Source organism: Budorcas taxicolor, chromosome 2, assembly GCF_023091745.1.
Source record: "Budorcas taxicolor isolate Tak-1 chromosome 2, Takin1.1, whole genome shotgun sequence".
NCBI lineage: Eukaryota > Metazoa > Chordata > Mammalia > Artiodactyla > Bovidae > Budorcas > Budorcas taxicolor.
In genome coordinates this window covers 100,507,291-100,526,669 of record NC_068911.1, presented here as the reverse complement: position 1 = coordinate 100,526,669, position 19,379 = coordinate 100,507,291, and the positions used below count along the sequence as shown (strand labels likewise).

Sequence of the window (19,379 nt, the reverse complement as noted above, 5' to 3'; positions counted from 1 at the left end):
TCAGTTCAGTTCAGTCACTCAGTCGTGTCCGACTCTCTGTGATCCCCTGAATGGCAGCACGCCAGGCCACCCTGTCCACCACCAACTCCTGGAGTTCACTCAAATTCATGTCCATCGAGTCAGTGATGCCATCCAGCCATCTCATCCTCTGTTGTCCCCTTCTCCTCCTCCCCCAATCCCTCCCAGCATCAGAGTCTTTTCCAAAGAGTCAACTTTTCCATGAGGTGGCCAAAGTATTGGAGTTTCAACTTTAGCATCAGTCCTTCCAAAGAACACCCAGGGCTGATCTCCTTTAGAATGGACTGGTTGGATCTCCTTGCAGTCCAAGGGAATCTCAAGAGTCTTCTCTAGCACAACAGTTCAAAAGCACCAATACTTCAGCACTAAACTTTCTTCACAGTCCAACTCTCACATCCATACATGACCACTGGAAAAAATCACAGCCTTGACTAGACAGACATTTGTTGGCAAAGTAATGTCTCTGCTTTTTAATATGCTATCTAGGTTGGTCATAACTTTCCTTCCAAGGAGTAAGTGTCTTTTAATTTCATAGCTGCAATCACCATTTGTGGTGATTTTGGAGCCCAAAAAATAAAGTCTGACACTGTTTCTACTGTTTCCCCAATTGATGGGACCAGATGCCATGATCTTCGTTTTCTGAATGTTGAGCTTTAAGCCAACTTTTTCACTCTCCTCTTTCACTTTCATCAAGAGGCTTTTTAGTTCCTCTTCACTTTCTTTCATAAGGGTGGTGTCATTTGCATATCTGAGGTTATTGATATTTTCCCCAGCAATCTTGATTCCAGCTTGTGTTTCTTCCAACCCAGCATTTCTCATGATGTACTCTGCATATAAGTTAAACAAACAAAGTGACAGTATACAGCCTTAACGTACTTCTTTTATTTGGAACCAGTCTGTTTCATGTCTAGTTCTAACTGTTGCATCCTGACCGGCATATAGGTTTCTCAAGAGGCAGGTCATGTGGTCTGGTATTCCCATCTCTTTCAGAATTTTCCACAGTTTATTGTGATCCACACAGTCAAAGGCTTTGGCATAGTAAATAAAGCATAAATAGATGTTTTTCTGGAACTCTCCTGCTTTTTCCATGATCCAGCGGATATTGGCAATTTGATCTCTGGTTCTTCTGCCTTTGCTAAAACCAGCTTGAACATCAGGAATTTCATGGTTCACGTATTGCTGAAGCCTGGCTTGGAGAATTTTGAGCATTACTTTACTAGCATGTGAGATGAGTGCAATTGTGTGGTAGTTTGAGCATTCTTTGGCATTGTCTTTCTTTGGGATTGAAATGAAAACTGACCTTTTCCAGTCCTGAGGTCACTGCTGAGTTTTCCAAATTTGCTGGCATATTGAGTGCAGTACTTTCACAGCATCATCTTTCAGGATTTGAAATAGCTCCACTGGAATTCCTTCATAGTGATGCTTTCTAAGGCCCACCTGAGTTCCCATTCCGGATGTCTGGCTCTAGGTGAGTGATCACACCATCATGATTATCTTGGTTTTGAAGCTCTTTTTTGTACAGTTCTTCTGTGTATTTTTGCCACCTCTTCTTAATATCTTCTGCTTCTGTTAGGTCCATACCATTTCTGTCCTTTATCAAGGGCATCTTTGTATGAAATGTTCCCTTGGTATCTCTCAATTTTCTTCAAGAGATCTCTAGTCTTTATGTGTTTATATGTGTGTGTGTGTATACACATAGACACATACACATATTCAGCTTTGTCCCATTCCATCTGTAAAGCATTTGACAGTTTACTTAAGCCTTATTATTTTTCTCTGCCTAGAACACTTCTCCAGGTATCCAAGACTTATTATTTATTATAGGTGAAAGATTCAAGACTGTGATCCTGGTTCTTCATATTAATTCATCCTCACTTGATTTAAACCAGAATTCAGAAGCTGTCTGTAGAGGAGCCTCACAGATAATCCAAATGGACAATCAAAATTCACCTTTTAGACAGCAATGTATAGAGATAATATGGATAAAACTCTGTAATATTGTTGTAAGCAGCCTCTGATGTGGCCACTAGTGATTCCTGTCATCTGATATTCATTCCCTCCTTTAACCCACTCCATCGAATGGGGGTTAGACTGAGTAACTAGCTTCTAATAAATAGAATATATTAAAATGATGGGCTATCACTTATGATATTTTGTTACAAAAGGTCTGGCTTCTACTAATGGTTTCTCTGTGCTTTTTTTCTCTCTTTTATTATTATTATTATCATTAGTTCTAAGGGAAACAAGCATCATGTTTTAAACTGTCCTGTGGAGAGGCACTCATGACAAGAACCTAAGGTCAATAGTCAGTGAGGAGCTGTGACCCTCAGTCAAACGCTCACAAGGATATAATTCCTGCCATCAACGACATTGATAATTTGGAAGCAGATCCTCCCTAGTTGATCCTTCTGATGACACCGCATATCTGTCCAATACTTTGAAGGCAATCTCATAAGAGACCTAAGGAATCTCATAGACTCTATAACTAGTGTTTTGTTGTTTTAAGTAGCTAAATTTTAGTAATTTGTTATAGAGCAACAGATAAATAATACAAACATTACATGGAACTCTGTTCAAAGTTATGTGCCAGCCTGGATGGGAAGGGGGTTGTCGGGGGGGAGGAATGGATACATATATATGTATGGCTGAGTCCTTTCACTGTTCACCTGAAATGATCACAGCATTGTGAATTGGCTATACCCTAACAGAAAATGTTTTTGGTGTTAAAAACATAAAAATAAAATTAAAAAAATAATATACACATCAAGAGATAATTTTCTGATTCTCCTTTTGATAATGACAGTGATCACTATTATCATCTCCCCCACTCTCACTCAGATGAGGCTGTATCATTAACCTTCTGCTCCTAAGTTTATCAGGGGTAATCCTACAATTGGTAACCATACTATCATTGTTCCCCAAAATCCGATTCCCTAATATTGCCTATCAATTATCTTTTCCAACCATAAGTACAACATAATTAAAATTCTCACTATGAAAGTATCAGGGATCTAATATTGATTACTTCACTACTGGTTATTCAATCATGACTTATATGAATTTTAAGGGCAAAAATCCAAAGGCAAGTACTAATGAATAATTTAATTTGAGCATTCCAAAGCAATCAACTCTCTTCTGCATTTATTTTGTTATTGTTCAGTCTCAAAATCATGTCCAACTCTTTGCAACCCACGCACTGCAGCACACCATGCCTCCCTGTCCCTCAACATCCCCTGGAATCCATATCACATCCTCAAACCCAGTTTTTCTTCATTGTTGAAAATACTATCTTCCTCAACAGATTATTTTGATCACTTACATTGCATAAACACATAAAATTTTCCAAATTTAACTACAATAAAGGATTAAGTACTTAAAAAAATGATATGGATTTTTGAGGACATTATTTTAATTTCATCCTCTTCCTAATCTACCATGAGTGATTAGTTCCATCTCTAAGATTTCTAGTTTAGCCAGGTCCATATTCTAAAAATAGAAATAATTTTATATAAATAGTTAGTTCATTTTTCATTTCAAGTTCCCGAAAAGGATCCACTTACCACTTACTGCCCCTGGCTAAGAATAAAACCAAATGAGAAAAAAAGAATTAAAGATCATCTATTCCTTATGGCCAGTCAGAAAATCAATTAAATAACTTCTTTTTTCCTCTTTTAACTAGAAAATTGTCTACTTGATTAAAAACTAATGGCCAACAATCTTGGAAGCTGAATTATAGTTTTTAAATTTATTTTTAAAGAAAGGGTATTGAAAAGGAAAATGGTCTAATGTGTCCTTAGTTTTCTTAAAATGGGGAAAATAAACACTTCTAGGTTAAAGTTACACTTAACAATATGAATGGTATCAGTGCACCTCAGCTAAAAGAGACCTGCACATTATCATTTGATCTATCAGCAGTTTCCACAACTAAATAGATGCCAATCTATTATCTTAGAGGCAGAGTATGAAATAATTTGAAAAACATCCAAAATATTGACCTATTCCTAAACATATTTTCTTCACATGTCTTTAATTGTGCTTTTGCTGGATTTATAGTATTTGGTTAATGTACAGTGCTTTATTCAAACATACCAGTTAAGATAACTTGTCAATTTCTTAGCCACTCTTAATAATTTATTATGAATTAGTGTAACCAGATCTTTTGAGAATAGGGTTCAAAACTCAGTTTTGACAAGGAAAAGAGTAGGAAAGACATCAGAGTATCAGATATAAACATATAAGAGATACCTGAAGAGAATCCTAAGCTGAAAAGTATACTGAGAAGCTAAAAATAAATACAGCAGCAGAGAGAGACTCAGAAGGGGCGGGGGGGGGGGGGGAAAGATGTTCAAATAGACTGTATGTACTTCTGTGAATAAGTACAAACCTGGTATTGGGACCTTTCACTTTCATGAGGAAGGCTAACTGCCTGAGAAAGAAGTTTCATGAAACTTTGTAACATTTTCGATAACAGAATGATATACCCTAAATAAGCTGACTGAGCAGAGCTTTCATCATAGTAGGTCATCACTGTGAATCTTCTGGAGCTTTTGATTTTAGGTAACCTGTTGAGAACTCCAGAAGCCTAACAGAAGATGACTTTCTTTTGCTTTGTATTTTATGCTCTGAGTTCAAAAGTTATCCAAAAAGGATTTGCTAATTACTTCCAATAATTTGTTTAACCTATAATGACTTATTTTATGTATGGTTATATTTGTTTCCTGGTAGTGTTGGAAAGTTTGTTTTCTGGTGGTAGTTGGTATTATATGTCTTGAAATATTTACTGGACTTGCCTATCTACAAATACATATAAACTGTTCACATGACTTGAAAATACAGTCTTGAAGCAAATTTAAAATGACAACACAAAGCAGTATTGGTTCACTGTCACAAGAACAAGAAGAAATTGAACCAGACCTAAAAATTCATTTGTTGCCAAGGAAATGGTTTTTATAAAATTGAAAAAATGTCTGAAAGCAACAGTATTGTATTTCTTAAGCTATTGCTGTTACTGACATAAAATGAATTCTTTCTATTTTCTTCTTTGGCCTTGGTTGATGACAGAATGGTTATTAGAAAAAAATTGTAAACAGCTCTCTGCTAAGCCTCCAGGCAAAGGAAAACAAGCCTCTCACTTGAGTGTCACCTGCTTCAATTATTAAATGGATTTAAAGCCATATGATTCTTTACATAAATAAAAATAAAACATGATCTTCTATCAGTATAAATTTGCAGAAGTGCAATTTATGAACTGCTATTGGTTAATGTTCCCTGAATTCAAGAGTTCTCTAATGTTTTCAGGCTTTGGATTTAAGCCTCCTGCTTCTGGCTTTCAGTTTTATTTTTACAGTAGCCTCTAGACTTCTCCATCTATACAGCACTGATGATAAAACATCTAGGTTAAAGATGAAAAATTTCTCCACATTGAGGGACACTCAGAGAGGTTCACTGAGTTACAAGGAGAAGAGAAGATGGAGGGGGTAGTTAGAGGTAACGGGAATGAGATGCGGTGAGATCAAAAGAGGAGAGAGCAAGCTAGCCAGTAGTCACTTCCTTATGTGTGCTCCATAGTCTGGACCGCTCAGAGGTATTTACGGAGTTATACAGGGAAGAGGAGAGGGAGGAAGTAGACAGAGGTGGCCAGGAGGATAAGAGAGAGGAACGAGAAGGAGAGAGACAAATCCTGCCAGTAACCAGTTCCTTAGGTGTTCTCCACCGTCTGGAACACACAGAGATTCACAGAGTTGTACAGAGAAGAGATGGGGAGAAAAGAGACAGAGGCCACCTGGTGGAGAAAAAGGAGAGTCCAAAGGAGGAGAGAGTGGTCAAGCCAGTAATCTCGCTGTCAGGTAAACTTGGGTATTGAAGTTTGGGTTTTTAAATGTACAAAATTGACAACAAAAACTTAAGAGCAAAGATTAAAAATCTGTTTTTGGAGACAATGGTCTGCTTTTCTGGTTGCCTGATGTCCTCTGCCAGCCTACAGAAGTTGTTTTGTGGAGTTTGCTCAGCGTTGAAATGTTCTTTTGAGGAATTTGTGAGGGAGAAAGTGGTCTTCCCGTCCTATTCCTCCGCCATCTTTTTCGAATTCCTCTGCAGAAGTGCAATTTAGTTTCATCAAGTAGCGCCAATAATGGTCTAAGTAAGATTCTGTTTAAAACATTAGAAATGCAAGACGGCATAGCATGAAGAATTAAAAGTAGAACACTCCGTTACTGCTCCCCCTGTTGATCTCTCTGGGTTTGTTTCCTTATCTGCAACATAAGACATGCCACTAGATTGAGTCAAAAGTTCATTCTAACATTTGAAGATAGATGTAAATGATGTGAGATTATTAAGAAGAAAGTCTTTCATGGAAATAAATGACATTCAACTGTGTAAATACAGCAACAGTATTGTGTCACATATTCTTTTTCAATATTATTGTGTACTTTTATGACAGACTTTATTTTTATAGTAGTTTTAATTTCACAGCAAATTTGAGCAGGAGTCCCCATATACCCTTTCCTTTCCACTAGCAACATCTCAGATAAGAGTGGTACATCTTTTACAAGTATTGAACCTACCCTGATAGGTCTACAGTTTATGTTAGTATCTATAGGTTACATTAGGATTTAGTCTTTGTGTTTTATATTCTCTGGATTTTAATAGATGTGTAATGATATGTTCTGTCAGTTTGTGTATTGTCTCAATAGCCAGATCACTATGTGATGGTGGGAAAAGGCATTTAGAATATTCCCCATAGTAACTGTAAAGCAATGGCATCACGATAATAGCTCTTTGATGATCTCTTTAAAAAAGAAAAAAATAATAATCCTACTGATTATCCATTCATGCATTCTTCTGAAACTATTTATTGTTTATCTTTATCCCCCACAGCAACTTAGCTGTGATGTACTACTCCTAGCAGATAGTAATCAACATTTGTTAACACTGAGTTGGATAACTCCAATTTCAACAAAAGAGATAAAAGATGAAAAAAGAATGTGAGCTGGAAAAGTTCAGTAAATCATTACGCTCTGAGTAGAATTTCATCCAGTTAAGTAATATCCTATTATGTGATTATTATGAAAAAGTCATGAACATCCCCAAAGTAGGGGTGGGGGAATTGAATAGAGCATTGCTTACTAAAGATCACATTTCTAACTGGAGCAGTGAGCTTTGTTATGAAGGCTTTTCCCCTAATTAAAATATATCTTTAAAACACCAAATGCAGTATTCATTCATCAGGAGGGATATCACCCAGCAGGCCAAGATTTTCAAGGCTGATTTTTTTTTTTCCAGTGGAATGGGACTTTTCCAGTGAAGTGATAAAGAACACTTTGAACATTTTGAAATAGCCACAGGGTCTTCTTTCTTCTGTGGGTAGTATCCAGAATTGCTTCATCTGGTAAAAGAAATTCTTTCACTCACTGCAGAAAACTTTAATTCATTACAACCAAAACCCAGCAAGATTCAGATGTGTTAATCCTTGTGAAAGGTATGGATTTGAGCATATATTTAGCCCTGAGACTTGTGGTAGTGAAATAATATTATATAAATTATGATGGTCATACTTGACAAGAAATCCTTCTTCACACCATTTCCTTATTATGTTTAGAATAAGAGGCTGTTGTTCCCTTATATTTTATCACCTTTATTTTGATCCTAAAAGTAGAAATTATGTTTCTGAAGTAAATACAATCAATGAAAGAAGAGCAGATAGAATGTCTGCATAGGAAACTACTGGAGGAAGAACCTATCATCAGGTTATAAAGGTCTTGATAAAAAAAAAGATTGATGTATCAAAACTTATATTTTCTATTAATCTCTCTGGGGCAATTCAGTTATTTTCCTTCCTTCCCCTCTAAAGCATCTTCACTCAGCCTAGCCACAGAACTTCTATACTGTCTACAGTGATATTGATATGAATCAAGTTTCTTAAACTTCTTCTGATGCTAATACATGTTCATAAAATGCAAGCATGAAAGGGTCATATTATATAGTAGAAGGAAGCACCAAAGGTATGTGGAAACATGGTCAAAAACTCCTGATAAGACTGCCACCACTACCATCATCATTAGTGTTTTCTGTTGGTTTACTGTCTAAGTACTGTCCATCAGACACTGTCTAGACTCCTAGGTTTATATTTAATGACTTCAAAGAGCTGGTGATGTTATTTAATCTTTAAATATCTGCTATACATATTATTCATTATCATTAAGTTCATTTTCACTAGAGAAATTTATTAACCTACTCTTTCTGTCCTCAAGAAGTTAAGACTCAACTACTAATCTATGCAGATAACTGAACAGAAAAAACACACACACACACACACACACACACACACACAGAAAAAAAAATCCTTCCTAACTGGGAGTTTAAATATAGTTTGCAGAACAGGTTTGTAAATATATATCACATATGCTAACTTCTACAGTTTACTGTTTTCCATGGAAATTTATTGATTTCTATGATATTATCACTATTTTCTAAGTAACTATGTGTATCAAGCACTGTTTCAAACATTTGCACAAAGCGATCTAAATATTCTCATAGTGAGGAAACTGAGCCTCAGGAAAATTAAGTAATGTACCCAAAGTCAACACTTGTTAAGTGTTTAAACTGGTTATAGAATCCAAGTAGTCTGTTGCTAAAATCTGGCCTCTTCCCACCATAGGTTTTATTGGTCCCTATGTCTGACCATCTTTGATTTCAAAGCAAGTTCTCTCTCTCTGTTTTCTAATTAACAGAAATGTTAATAGACTATTCAGCATTCTGATTTCACATGACTATTCCAAATGCTTACATCCTTTTACATTTAGAATAAAATGATTTTCTAAAGAGCCTTCCTTTCTAAGAATGCAATGTTAAAATATGCACAAAAGACGCTTACTCCTTGGAAGAAAAGTTATGACCAACCTAGACAGCATATTCAAAAGCAGAGACATTACTTTGCCAACTACGGTCCATCTAGTCAAGGCTATGGTTTTTCCTGTGGTCGTGTGGATGTGAGAGTTGGACTGTGAAGAAGGCTGAGAGCCGAAGAATTGATGCTTTTGAAGTGTGGTGTTGGAGAAGACTCTTGAGAGTCCCTTGGATTGCAAGGAGATCCAACCAGTCCATTCTGAAGGAGATCAACCCTGGGATTTCTTTGGAAGGAATGATGCTAAAGCTGAAGCTCCAGTACTTTGGCTACCTCATGCGAAGGGTTGACTCATTGGAAAAGACTCTGATGCTGGGAGGGATTGGGGGCAGGAGGAGAAGGGGATGACCAAGGATGAGATGGCTGGATAGCATCACGGACTCCCTGGACGTGAGTCTGAGTGGATTTCGGGAGATGGTGATGGACAGGGAGGCCTGGCGTGCTGCAATTCACAGGGTCGCAAAGAGTCGGATATGACTGAGCGACTGAACTGAACTGAACTGAACAATATGAAGAACACAAAGTTTTAACAAATAACTAAGAATTGTTCTATTGAAAAACTATTTTGATACAAAGTATGTTTATTACAAAATATCAGTAGTTACTAAGGATTTGGGGCTTCCCAGGGTGGCACTAGTGGTAAAGAATCCGCACGCCAGTGGAGGAGACATGAGAGAAAGGGGTTAGATCCGTGGGTTGGAAAGATCCCCTGGAGGAGGACAGGACAACCCACTCCAGTATTCTTGCCTCGAGGATCCCATGGCCAGAGGAGCCTGGTGGGCTATGGTCCATGGGGTCATAAAGAGATGGACATGAAGTGACTTAGCACACATGTAGAAATAGGGAGAATACTATTCTTTGCAAATAAAATTACCTCTCTAATTGCATATTATTTGAAACTTCAGCATCTCCGGGTCATTACAAAACCCTGGAGAGTAAATTCAACTCATACAAATAATCAGTTTGCCCTTAAGGAACAAGAGGTTACTAATGATATAATCACAGCATTTGACCAAATGGCTTATTTGACCAAATGGCTTATTTGACATTTGATTTGGAAATTTATCAAATACTTTAAAAAATCATTATGGAGTTCTTAAAAGAATCAAATATGTGATGCCAGCTAAAACATGGGATTATGTATATTTAGTAAAAATACATATATTAATACATTTTTCAAGAAGTTCAAGTTTTTCTTAGTTTTACATCTATTAAATCCTATTAATAAAATTCTAAAGAAAGATATGTTTGTAAATAAAGTCAGGGTAGATTACACATGGTAGGGTAGGGAGCATTCCACAAATAATAAGATAGGATCAAAGAGCCTTGTTTGATCAAAAAACACACTAATTTTGGCAAAATTAACATATCAATCAATAAAATATGCTATATCTGTCTAAATATATTTGGAAAAAACATTTAACCATTTAAAAAACATAGGAAATTTGCCTCTCTGTGATTCAAAATGTTTAGTTCAAATAATCTTCTTAAGAAAAGCCATCTTTCAATCACCTGTGAAGATCCCCAGTAATTTTTTAATTTCTAGCCATGCATTGCATTAACACATGATTGAACAACATGTAAAAGCTGTGGGAAAGAAATAGGCTTAATATCAGAAGCTCATGTATTGATGCTCAGTTTTTCTAAAGATTACAGGTCAAAGAAGAATTATTTTAATATTAAATAAAATTGTCTTTACAAACAAAAAAAATATACTTGGAACATGAATTATGTCTTCAAAACTAAAACAAGAAGCACAGGACTTGGTTGGATGAGAGATGGAGAAATCTGTTTTTATAAATTTAATACTTCAGGCATAGAATGAAAAATATTATTAACAAAAGAAGTATATCCAATGCTTATCCTATATGTGAATTTAGCAATTAGAACAAAAGACTTATATCCTACAATAGATTTAACAGTTTCTACCATCAATGCCCAATCACACAAGTTTTTTGTTTATTTGTTTTGTTCGTTTGTTTGTCTTTGACACTCAGCTTGTGGTATCTCAGTTTGCCAACCAACGATTGAACTTGGGCCCTGGCAGTGAAAGTGATGAATCCTAACCACTAGACCACCAGGGAACTGCCCCCTCCATCAAATACTTTTTATTAGCCACAGAAAAATGATAGTGTCCAATTTGCTTTCTTTCACTGTTTGCTAAAACAAAAAGGTAAGTTAAACTCTGAATTTACAATGATAGCTACTGTATTGAAAAGTAATACAGAATGGCTTAGCATTTTTAATCATTTCAATTATGTGGACTCCAGCATTCTTGGAGCTTCGCTGGTGGCTCAGACAGTAAAGAATCTGCCTGCAATACCTATGCTCAATCCCTGGGTTGTTAAGATCCCCTGGAGAAGGGAATGGCTACACACTTCAGTATTCTTGTCTGGAGAAATCCATGGACAGAGGAACCTGGTGGGCTAAGATCCATGGGGTTGCAAAGAGTCAGACATGACTGAGTGACTAGCATTTTCACTTTCATTTGCTGCTACCTGTATTAGAATAGATAATCACATTCTGAAAAAAATATTTTAAATATATATGTTTAAGTATATAAGCTAAAATGTTTTATTTTTAATATTTATCATTGGAGAAAAATAAACATGCCATTTGAAAAATAAAAAAGTAAAAACAAAGCAACCAAGTAGCAAATATGTCATTTTTATATTGCTATATGTTAGAAAAATTTTACTTTTTCAGACAAAACATATTTATAACAATTTGTGTAAGGCTTAGAAATTCACTTCTGATTTGTTTCCTTATTCCTCATCTTGACTATCAGAGTACAGATGGAAAGGTCCTATTTCTATCATGTTTAATAAATCAAAATATCACACATAAATTATGAATAAAAAGCTATTCACCTGCATGGAAATCTATTCCCACAGCAAATGAAGTTCCTGAGATAGGCATCAAAGCATCCATTTTGTCACTTGGTTCGAGAGGTATTCCCCTGATTCCTTCATGAACAGAGTACATAAGAAATGACTCTATACCTAAATTTAAAAAAAAAACAAAAGCAAAATGAATATTTAATATTGAAATCATTCTATTGGCAGGAGGGGTATCAAGATGACAAAGTAGAAAGACCCTGAACTTACCTCCTCCCAAAGGAATGCCAAAATTACAACTACCTAAAGAGCATCTACTTATGAGAACATTCTGAAAATTAGCAGAAAAGATTTTCCACTTCTTCCTTTATATTTTTATAAATATATAAAGAAAGAACCACAATAACATGGGTAGGAGGGGCAGAGACACGGTCTTGTCAGTCAGGAAACACACCTACTCCCCGGGAGGAGGAGGATTCACAACCACAGGGGTCCTTCCTGAGGAGTGAAGGGTCTAAGCCCCACACAGGGCTCTCCCCAGCCCAAGGATCCTGCCCTTAAAGACAAGCCATCAGAAAGCTGAGCTTTGAAAAACACCTGAACTTTTTTTGGAGAGCCAAAGATATACAGGACACAGAAGCTTCTCTTTTAGAGAGTGCACACAAAATCTCACATATTGCCAGTGCCAGCAAGAGACAGTAGTTTGAAAGGTGCCTGGGTCAGATCTACTTGGTGATCTTGGAGAGCCTCCTTGGAAGCCAGGAGGAAATTGGGAAGCCCCCTGGGGACTGAAAGGCTGGTGGCAACCACTTTACGGATCTTGGTATCCTTCTCAAACTATCCAAAATACGTTCCATAGGAAGGAACTCCTCCAAGTTATTTCTATGAGGATAGCAAGCATTACTCTAATTCCAAAACCAGACAAAGATACCACAAGAAGATAAAAATGATAGGCCAATATCACTGATGAGCACAGATGTGAAAATCCTCACTAAATGTTAGCAAATCAAATATAACAATATGTTGAAAGGATCATACATCATGATCAGGTGTTAATTATGCAAGGGATTCAAGGACAGTTCAACGTCTATAAATCAATCAATGTGGCACATCATATTAACAAAATAAAGAATAACAAATTATATGGTAATCCCAATAAACAAAGATAAAGCTGACTCCGGTTGCCTAAAAACTGTATTGATGAAATAAATGCATCAGAAATAAGATTTTCAAAACCTTATACCTCGACATGACATGCGGTTCTTTTGGAGATAATATCCCACTGTACACATGCAAGTTCTTGTAGTTTCAGATGTTGGTAAACAAAGCTGAGAACATCCACCATTATTTAGTTGGCAGGAATTGCTGCCTGCAAAGTAGAAAAACAAACAGAAATATAAAAATCAAGAAAAGTTTATAACATATTATTGATTTATAAATGCTGCTGTTTCATATTGGTTAGTATCATATCTTATTCCCGCAAATAATTTGAAGTAGCAGATCATGGTTGAAGTCTGTCTTTCCAAAAAAGGCACAGTGTAGTGATTACAGAAAACAATACTATAATCAATTTAGAGTATTGATCAACCTGAATATTAATTGAAAGGACTAATGCTGATGCTGAAGCTCTAATACTTTGGCCACTTGATGCAAAGAGCCGACTCGTTGGAAAAGACCCTGATGCTGGGGAAAAGATTGAAGGCATAAGGAAAAGGGAACGACAGAGGATGAGATGGTTGGATGTCATCACCGACTCAATTAACATGAGTTCAAGCAAACTCTGGGAGACAGTGGAGGACAGGGAAGCCTGGTATACTGCAGTCCCTGGGATTGCAAAGAGTCAGATATGACTTAGCAACTGAATGACAATAGATTAGATGTTAACTGTTCCCACTAAAAGAAAAGAAATAATAACTATGTGATGTAACAACTAGCACCACAGCAGTAACCATATTGCAATACAAAAAATACTAAATCAACACACTATACATTTTAACCAGTTGTCTGTCAATTATATATTAGTAAATATATATTTACAATAAATAATAACTAATATTTTGCAAAGTGAGATGCATGAGAGAATTCACAGAGACAGAAAAGCAAAAGGCAATGGGTGTGCCATGAACATGGGCATAGACTCTAATACCTTAAGGCCACATAAACCAGGAAATCTCTTCTAAATTCTAAATTTCACTTCAACTCTACAGTTACTTCATTTTCAAGAATAATTTATCCAATGGAATCAAATAAACAGTTATTAATTTAGATTACTTACTCAAATATTATACCATTAAAAGTAAGGAGATATAGATATATAACTTCTTAAAAGCAAGGAACTAACTGTTGACATTTCAAGGAATATAATTCTTCCAAAATAAATTTAAAACACACCCATAGGAGTTATCTAACTAATTGGCATATTAATTTTCCTTATTCTTGTGTAGTAGCAATGACAAATATTAGTCAGTTAATCAGAGTTACTCATTCTATAAAGATGTTCCTTTGAATTTACTAGGCCCAATGTGCTAATTAAAGCTGGTAGCATGAAGTTAAGGAATTTACAATCTTATCCAGCAGGTTCATTAAATATCCCAGTTTTATAACATTTTTATTATTCTAGGACATGCAATGACATTTGCTGGATGTTCAAACACTGATATGAGGTATAATAAATCCAGTGAGAATTACAAAGCATGATGAAAGCTATACATCAATAGTCTTCTATGGAAAATTCAAAACACCAATGCAGCTCATTATTTCTAGTCTCCTGAATTCAAGATAGTCTAAAGGGATTTAATTGTTCAATCAAACCTGTCACATGTTCTGTCATTTTTGAAGTGTGAAATAGGCTCAACTGGGACAATTTCTCATCAGAGAGATCTACCACATTCTTTGCTGATTTCCCATAACTGGCAGTTGTTCTTACATAGATCCACATACTATGATTTGCCTTGAACTTTTGAAATGATTACCTTTGTTTCCTATAGAAACTAATGAAGATTAATTGATTTATTCCTTTTTACCAAGCTGACACAATAATAAGATGAATTTTCAGTTCTATTTCTATTTTAGTGATGAGCCAATTATTTTTATAGATCTATAATAATTCTATACTGACCCAATACTTATTTCATTTTATAGGAAGCATGTGAATGGATAAGTGAAAGGCAAAGAGAAAGGGAAATATATACCCAACTGAATGCAGAGTTCCAAGGAATAATAAGGAGAGAGAAGAAAGCCTTCTTAAGTGAACTACAGCACAACTGTGCTCATTTCACATGTTAGCTAGGTTATGCTCAACATCCTTTAAGCTAGGCTTCAATAGTACATGAACCAAGAACTTTCAGATGTACAAGCTGGATTTAGAAAAGGCAGAGGAACCAGAGATCAAATTACCAACATCTGTTGGATCATAGAAAGCAAGACAGTTCCAGAAAAAACATCTACTTCTGTTTCATTGACTACACTAAAACCTTTGACTGTGTGGAATACAATAAAATGTACAAAAATTTTAAAGTGAAGGGAATACCAGACCACTTTACCTGCCTCCTGAGAAACCTGCATGCAGGCCAAGAAGCAACAATTAGAACAGACATGAAACAATGGACTGTTTAAAAATTGGGAAAGGGATACTTCAAGGCTGTATACACTCACTCTGCTTATTTAACTTATATGCAGAGTAATAATGCAAAATGCTTGGCTGAAGGAATTACAAGAAAGAATCAAGATTGCCAGGAGAAATATTAACCTCAGATGTGCAGATTACACCATCCTAATGGCAGATGGTGGGACGGCAGAGAATTAGATGGTTGGATGGCATCTCTGACTCAACAGACTTAAATTTGAGCAAACTCCTGGAGACAGTGAAGGTCAGGGAAGCCTGGCATTCTGCAGTACAAAGAGTCAGACATGACTGAGCAACTGATTGATAACTTGTGAATGTATATTAATACAATGCCAATCTATAGCAATATGCATTTAGTTATAGATTTTTTCCAACTACCATTGAACAGTGAAAATCTGACAAGTGATTCTTATCTGTAAATTTTGAAAAAAAACAAATGGACAGCAGGGGAAACAAAGGAATTAAAGAAATAAAGAATCATGGATTAGAGAGTGATTTGTAAAAACAAGAGAAAATACAGAGTTATATAACCTTGATATCCAAAATGCATGAAGAATGAAGAAAAAGGAACTTCTGTGATTGTATATTTAAAAACATAATAATAATAGAAATATGCAATAAGATATAATTATTTTTATAAATAATAAAATTCACTATGCTAATAATGTTGTTCAACAATAACACATGTTGTATATTATTTGCTTAGTCTTAAGAGAAAAAGTAAAATAAAAATAATTTTTAATAATATCTTTGCCTATGAAACATAAATTTAATGCAGAAAATAATAGAGATTTTTTTAAAGTAATAATTTAGGTGGTGAATACCTAGCACATTAGAAAAAGTGGTTTGGCTTAATATTTTGCAATGATATAGATGTTCAAACTTCATTCCTCAATTCACTGGTGGGACTAGAAAAGTCCACTTGGCTAAGGAGAAGTTTCAGCTCTCCAGTGATCTGTATCAAAAATGATAAATGAAGTAACTAATTGTACTTTGAAATCTGAAGTGGTAGTACTGTTAACACTTTAAGTAGTCCTAAATTGCTCATATTTCATACTAATGAAGCTTTTAAACTACCTGCTATGATTCTGTTAATGGGGTTGTCTTTAATACAGATGCTTTTATCAGCATATTCTTCTGGTAGAAACAGTATTTTAAGTTTAGTATTATCATACCATTAATTTCTAAGTGTTATAGGTCCTGGCCAGTTTGGAAATACTTTCACAGTGCATGGAAGCCCCAACTCTACTTATAGAATCATATCCTTAAAAGATTAATGGGTCTTGTTAAAATGAACAATGTGAAACAAGCATAATATACTGAATTTTTCTTCCAAGAAACTTCATTGGAACTGTATCTACAAAAAATTGACTATTTTATTAATTTACAATTTTCAACAAAGTATGTGTGTGTTCTTTTGAAGACGTGAATACATGTTTTTTTAATGTTTGGAAATATAATCTCCCGTTTTCTAATTTGTATTTTACATTGTTGAATGTTTTCAGATATGATTTCATTCAGTGTAGACTATAAACTTAAGTTTATCACAATACTGTAAGATTTTACACTTAACAAATACTTGTATTGAAATCCACAAAAATGCAATCATATTTTACTTATTGAGTAGCAGTATTTTATTTCCAGTTATACAATCTATTCTCCAAGGCTTGAATGCCAGTAAAATCATTCATTTTGATTCATAATTTTTTCTATTAAATAATTCCTAGTGAAAACACTCATTCATTATTACAGACAATAACAAAAAAGAATCAGAGAATAAATACAGATTTGTGCATAGCAGTTTGGATGTCAGTGTCATCTCAAGCATGAATGGGATTCTCCAGGCAAGAATACTGGAGTGGGTTGCCATTTCCTTCTCCAGGGAATCTCCCCGACCCAGGGATCGAACCCAGGTCACCCACATTGCAGGCAGACGCTTTAACCTCTGCACCACCAGGGAAGCCATAACAAAAAAGAATCAGAGAATAAATACAGATTTGTGCATATGAGTTTGGATGTCAGTGTCATCTCAAGCACGAATGGGTCTCAGTAATCAGATTGTTTTACAAAGTAATTTTTTTTCCTTAAAAATATTTTTTTTTCCTTGCTAAAGAAATACATTCCCTGATACTACCGGCAATAAAGGATTCCAGACTAAAATTTGGCCCATACTCTATTGAGAAAAGGCAATCTTGAACCTGGTTTTCATTTTGTCTCTGGATGTACGGGATGATTTTCACTTGGTATCTCCCAATAAATTAATTCTGCCTGCTTGTTGTTACCTGTCTTTGGAATTAGTGAACACTTTGGTTCACTATTTTTTTTTACTGTCTTTTAAAAAAATTTTTTGGTTCACTTTTCTTATCTCTACCCTTATCTGCTTTGGTCTAACATGCCCAAATCTTTTAGATAAAAATCTTTTTAAGTTTTCTGGATATTTTTTTTCCTAAGCAGAAAAATATATGAACAAAAGTATTTTCATGTCCATGATATAAGACAGTAGAATATAGAAGAATATTTTTTCTGGGAAGGGAGTTCTGCTAATGTCATGGATCATGAACCAAAAACTAAAAAAACAAGCAGGTGTGAGGCCATACTGCCTGGCATCGCTAATCTAATTGCCATTTGGGCAATGTGACAAGTCCACCTATGTAAACCATCTGTTAGTTCCCTCACTCCATTTCACTGCATACCATTTGGACAAGGAGAAACAAAAAAGTGAAATGCTTAGAGCCAAACAATGTAGTGCTTTTGGTTATGAAATTCTTATATTGACATAGTCCATTTGAAGTCCCTTAGTTCATCCATTTTCTGGGCATAATTATACTTTGAATATATTTCACTGGGATTTTAAAATTATTTTCATATTCTTAAATCAAGAACTGAATAGACCTCTTTGAAGACCTGACAAATTCAAATTCCTTGGGCAGCTTTGCTAACATTTTGAAAGCTCACTATATACCTTATGTTAAAGGTATTTCTTCTGCAGTATTAAGCAGTATTTGCCTCCCCCCCCCTTTTTTTTATTAGGAGGAAAATAGGAAACATCAGTTGTTGACGAGAAAATTATAGGAATAATTATGTATTCAAAAGGCAGCAAAAATTCATTACCATGTGACTTACCTTGCTGAGCTTCTTTATCATACACTTTCATATGAACAACCCCAGAAGTCTTATTTCTTAGAACGGTGGGGTTTCTTCCATCTCTTTTGCTGCAGGTTCCCAGCTGAGCTAAGTTTTGGTCTGCCCACCACAGTTTCTTATCTATAAAAATGAAAAGACTTTTTAAATGAAAAAGATAATCATCTTATTAAATAATAATAAAGAACTATTAAACTCTAATGGTTTCTGATTTCTTTGGTTAAATTCCCAAACTCTGTTTCTAAGGGAAACAGCACAATCACTTTTACTTTTAAAAATACTTATCACAGTACATTCTATTGTTTAAATTTTCCTTCTTTTACTCCAATTAGAGATTCTTGACTTTAACTTTTCTTTTTCTTAAAGAATACATGATATAAATAAAGGTATAGTTCAAATGAATATGGAATACAGATTTTATTATTTACAGTCTAAACCATGATTATAGTAGTATTGTACTATATCTGTAAATGAACAGTAAAATCCAACAAAATATCTAAACAACTGTGAAAAAGATTGTTCTCTAAGTTCTATATAAAGCATGTAAGCTTTTAATCACTGGTACTCTCCACTATTGGATTCTTCACAGTTATAGTGACTTATTTTTTTGTACAGTTCATGTTCATTTCTCCAAAATTTTATAAATGAATACTGTTAACTGGTATTGAATGTTTATTTGGTAATAGAGAATATACAATGTGCCTCAGATTAGAATAAGACAGGTAGCTAGAACAGTAGTCAATTTTTACACTTATTATTACAGTATATTATGTCAAACTGTCATATCAAAACTATAGGGATGCTATTATTATTTTCTGAGATTCAAAGAGATTAACCACCTCAGTCAAATTCATAT

At 35.0% G+C, this 19,379-nt stretch overlaps 1 protein-coding gene across 1 annotated transcript in view; it reads right to left on the bottom strand.

Annotated features, from left to right (window-relative positions):
• Window positions 1-19,379, bottom strand: part of LRP1B (LDL receptor related protein 1B) — a 1,834,206-nt gene that overhangs the window by 627,328 nt on the left and 1,187,499 nt on the right. Inside the window, exons 33-35 of the mRNA XM_052653145.1 lie at window positions 18,506-18,646; window positions 13,001-13,126; window positions 11,791-11,922 (exon numbers count right to left, since the gene is read on the bottom strand). Of these exons, the coding sequence (XP_052509105.1) occupies window positions 11,791-11,922; window positions 13,001-13,126; window positions 18,506-18,646 (399 nt within the window). The remainder of the gene's footprint in view (window positions 1-11,790; window positions 11,923-13,000; window positions 13,127-18,505; window positions 18,647-19,379) is intronic.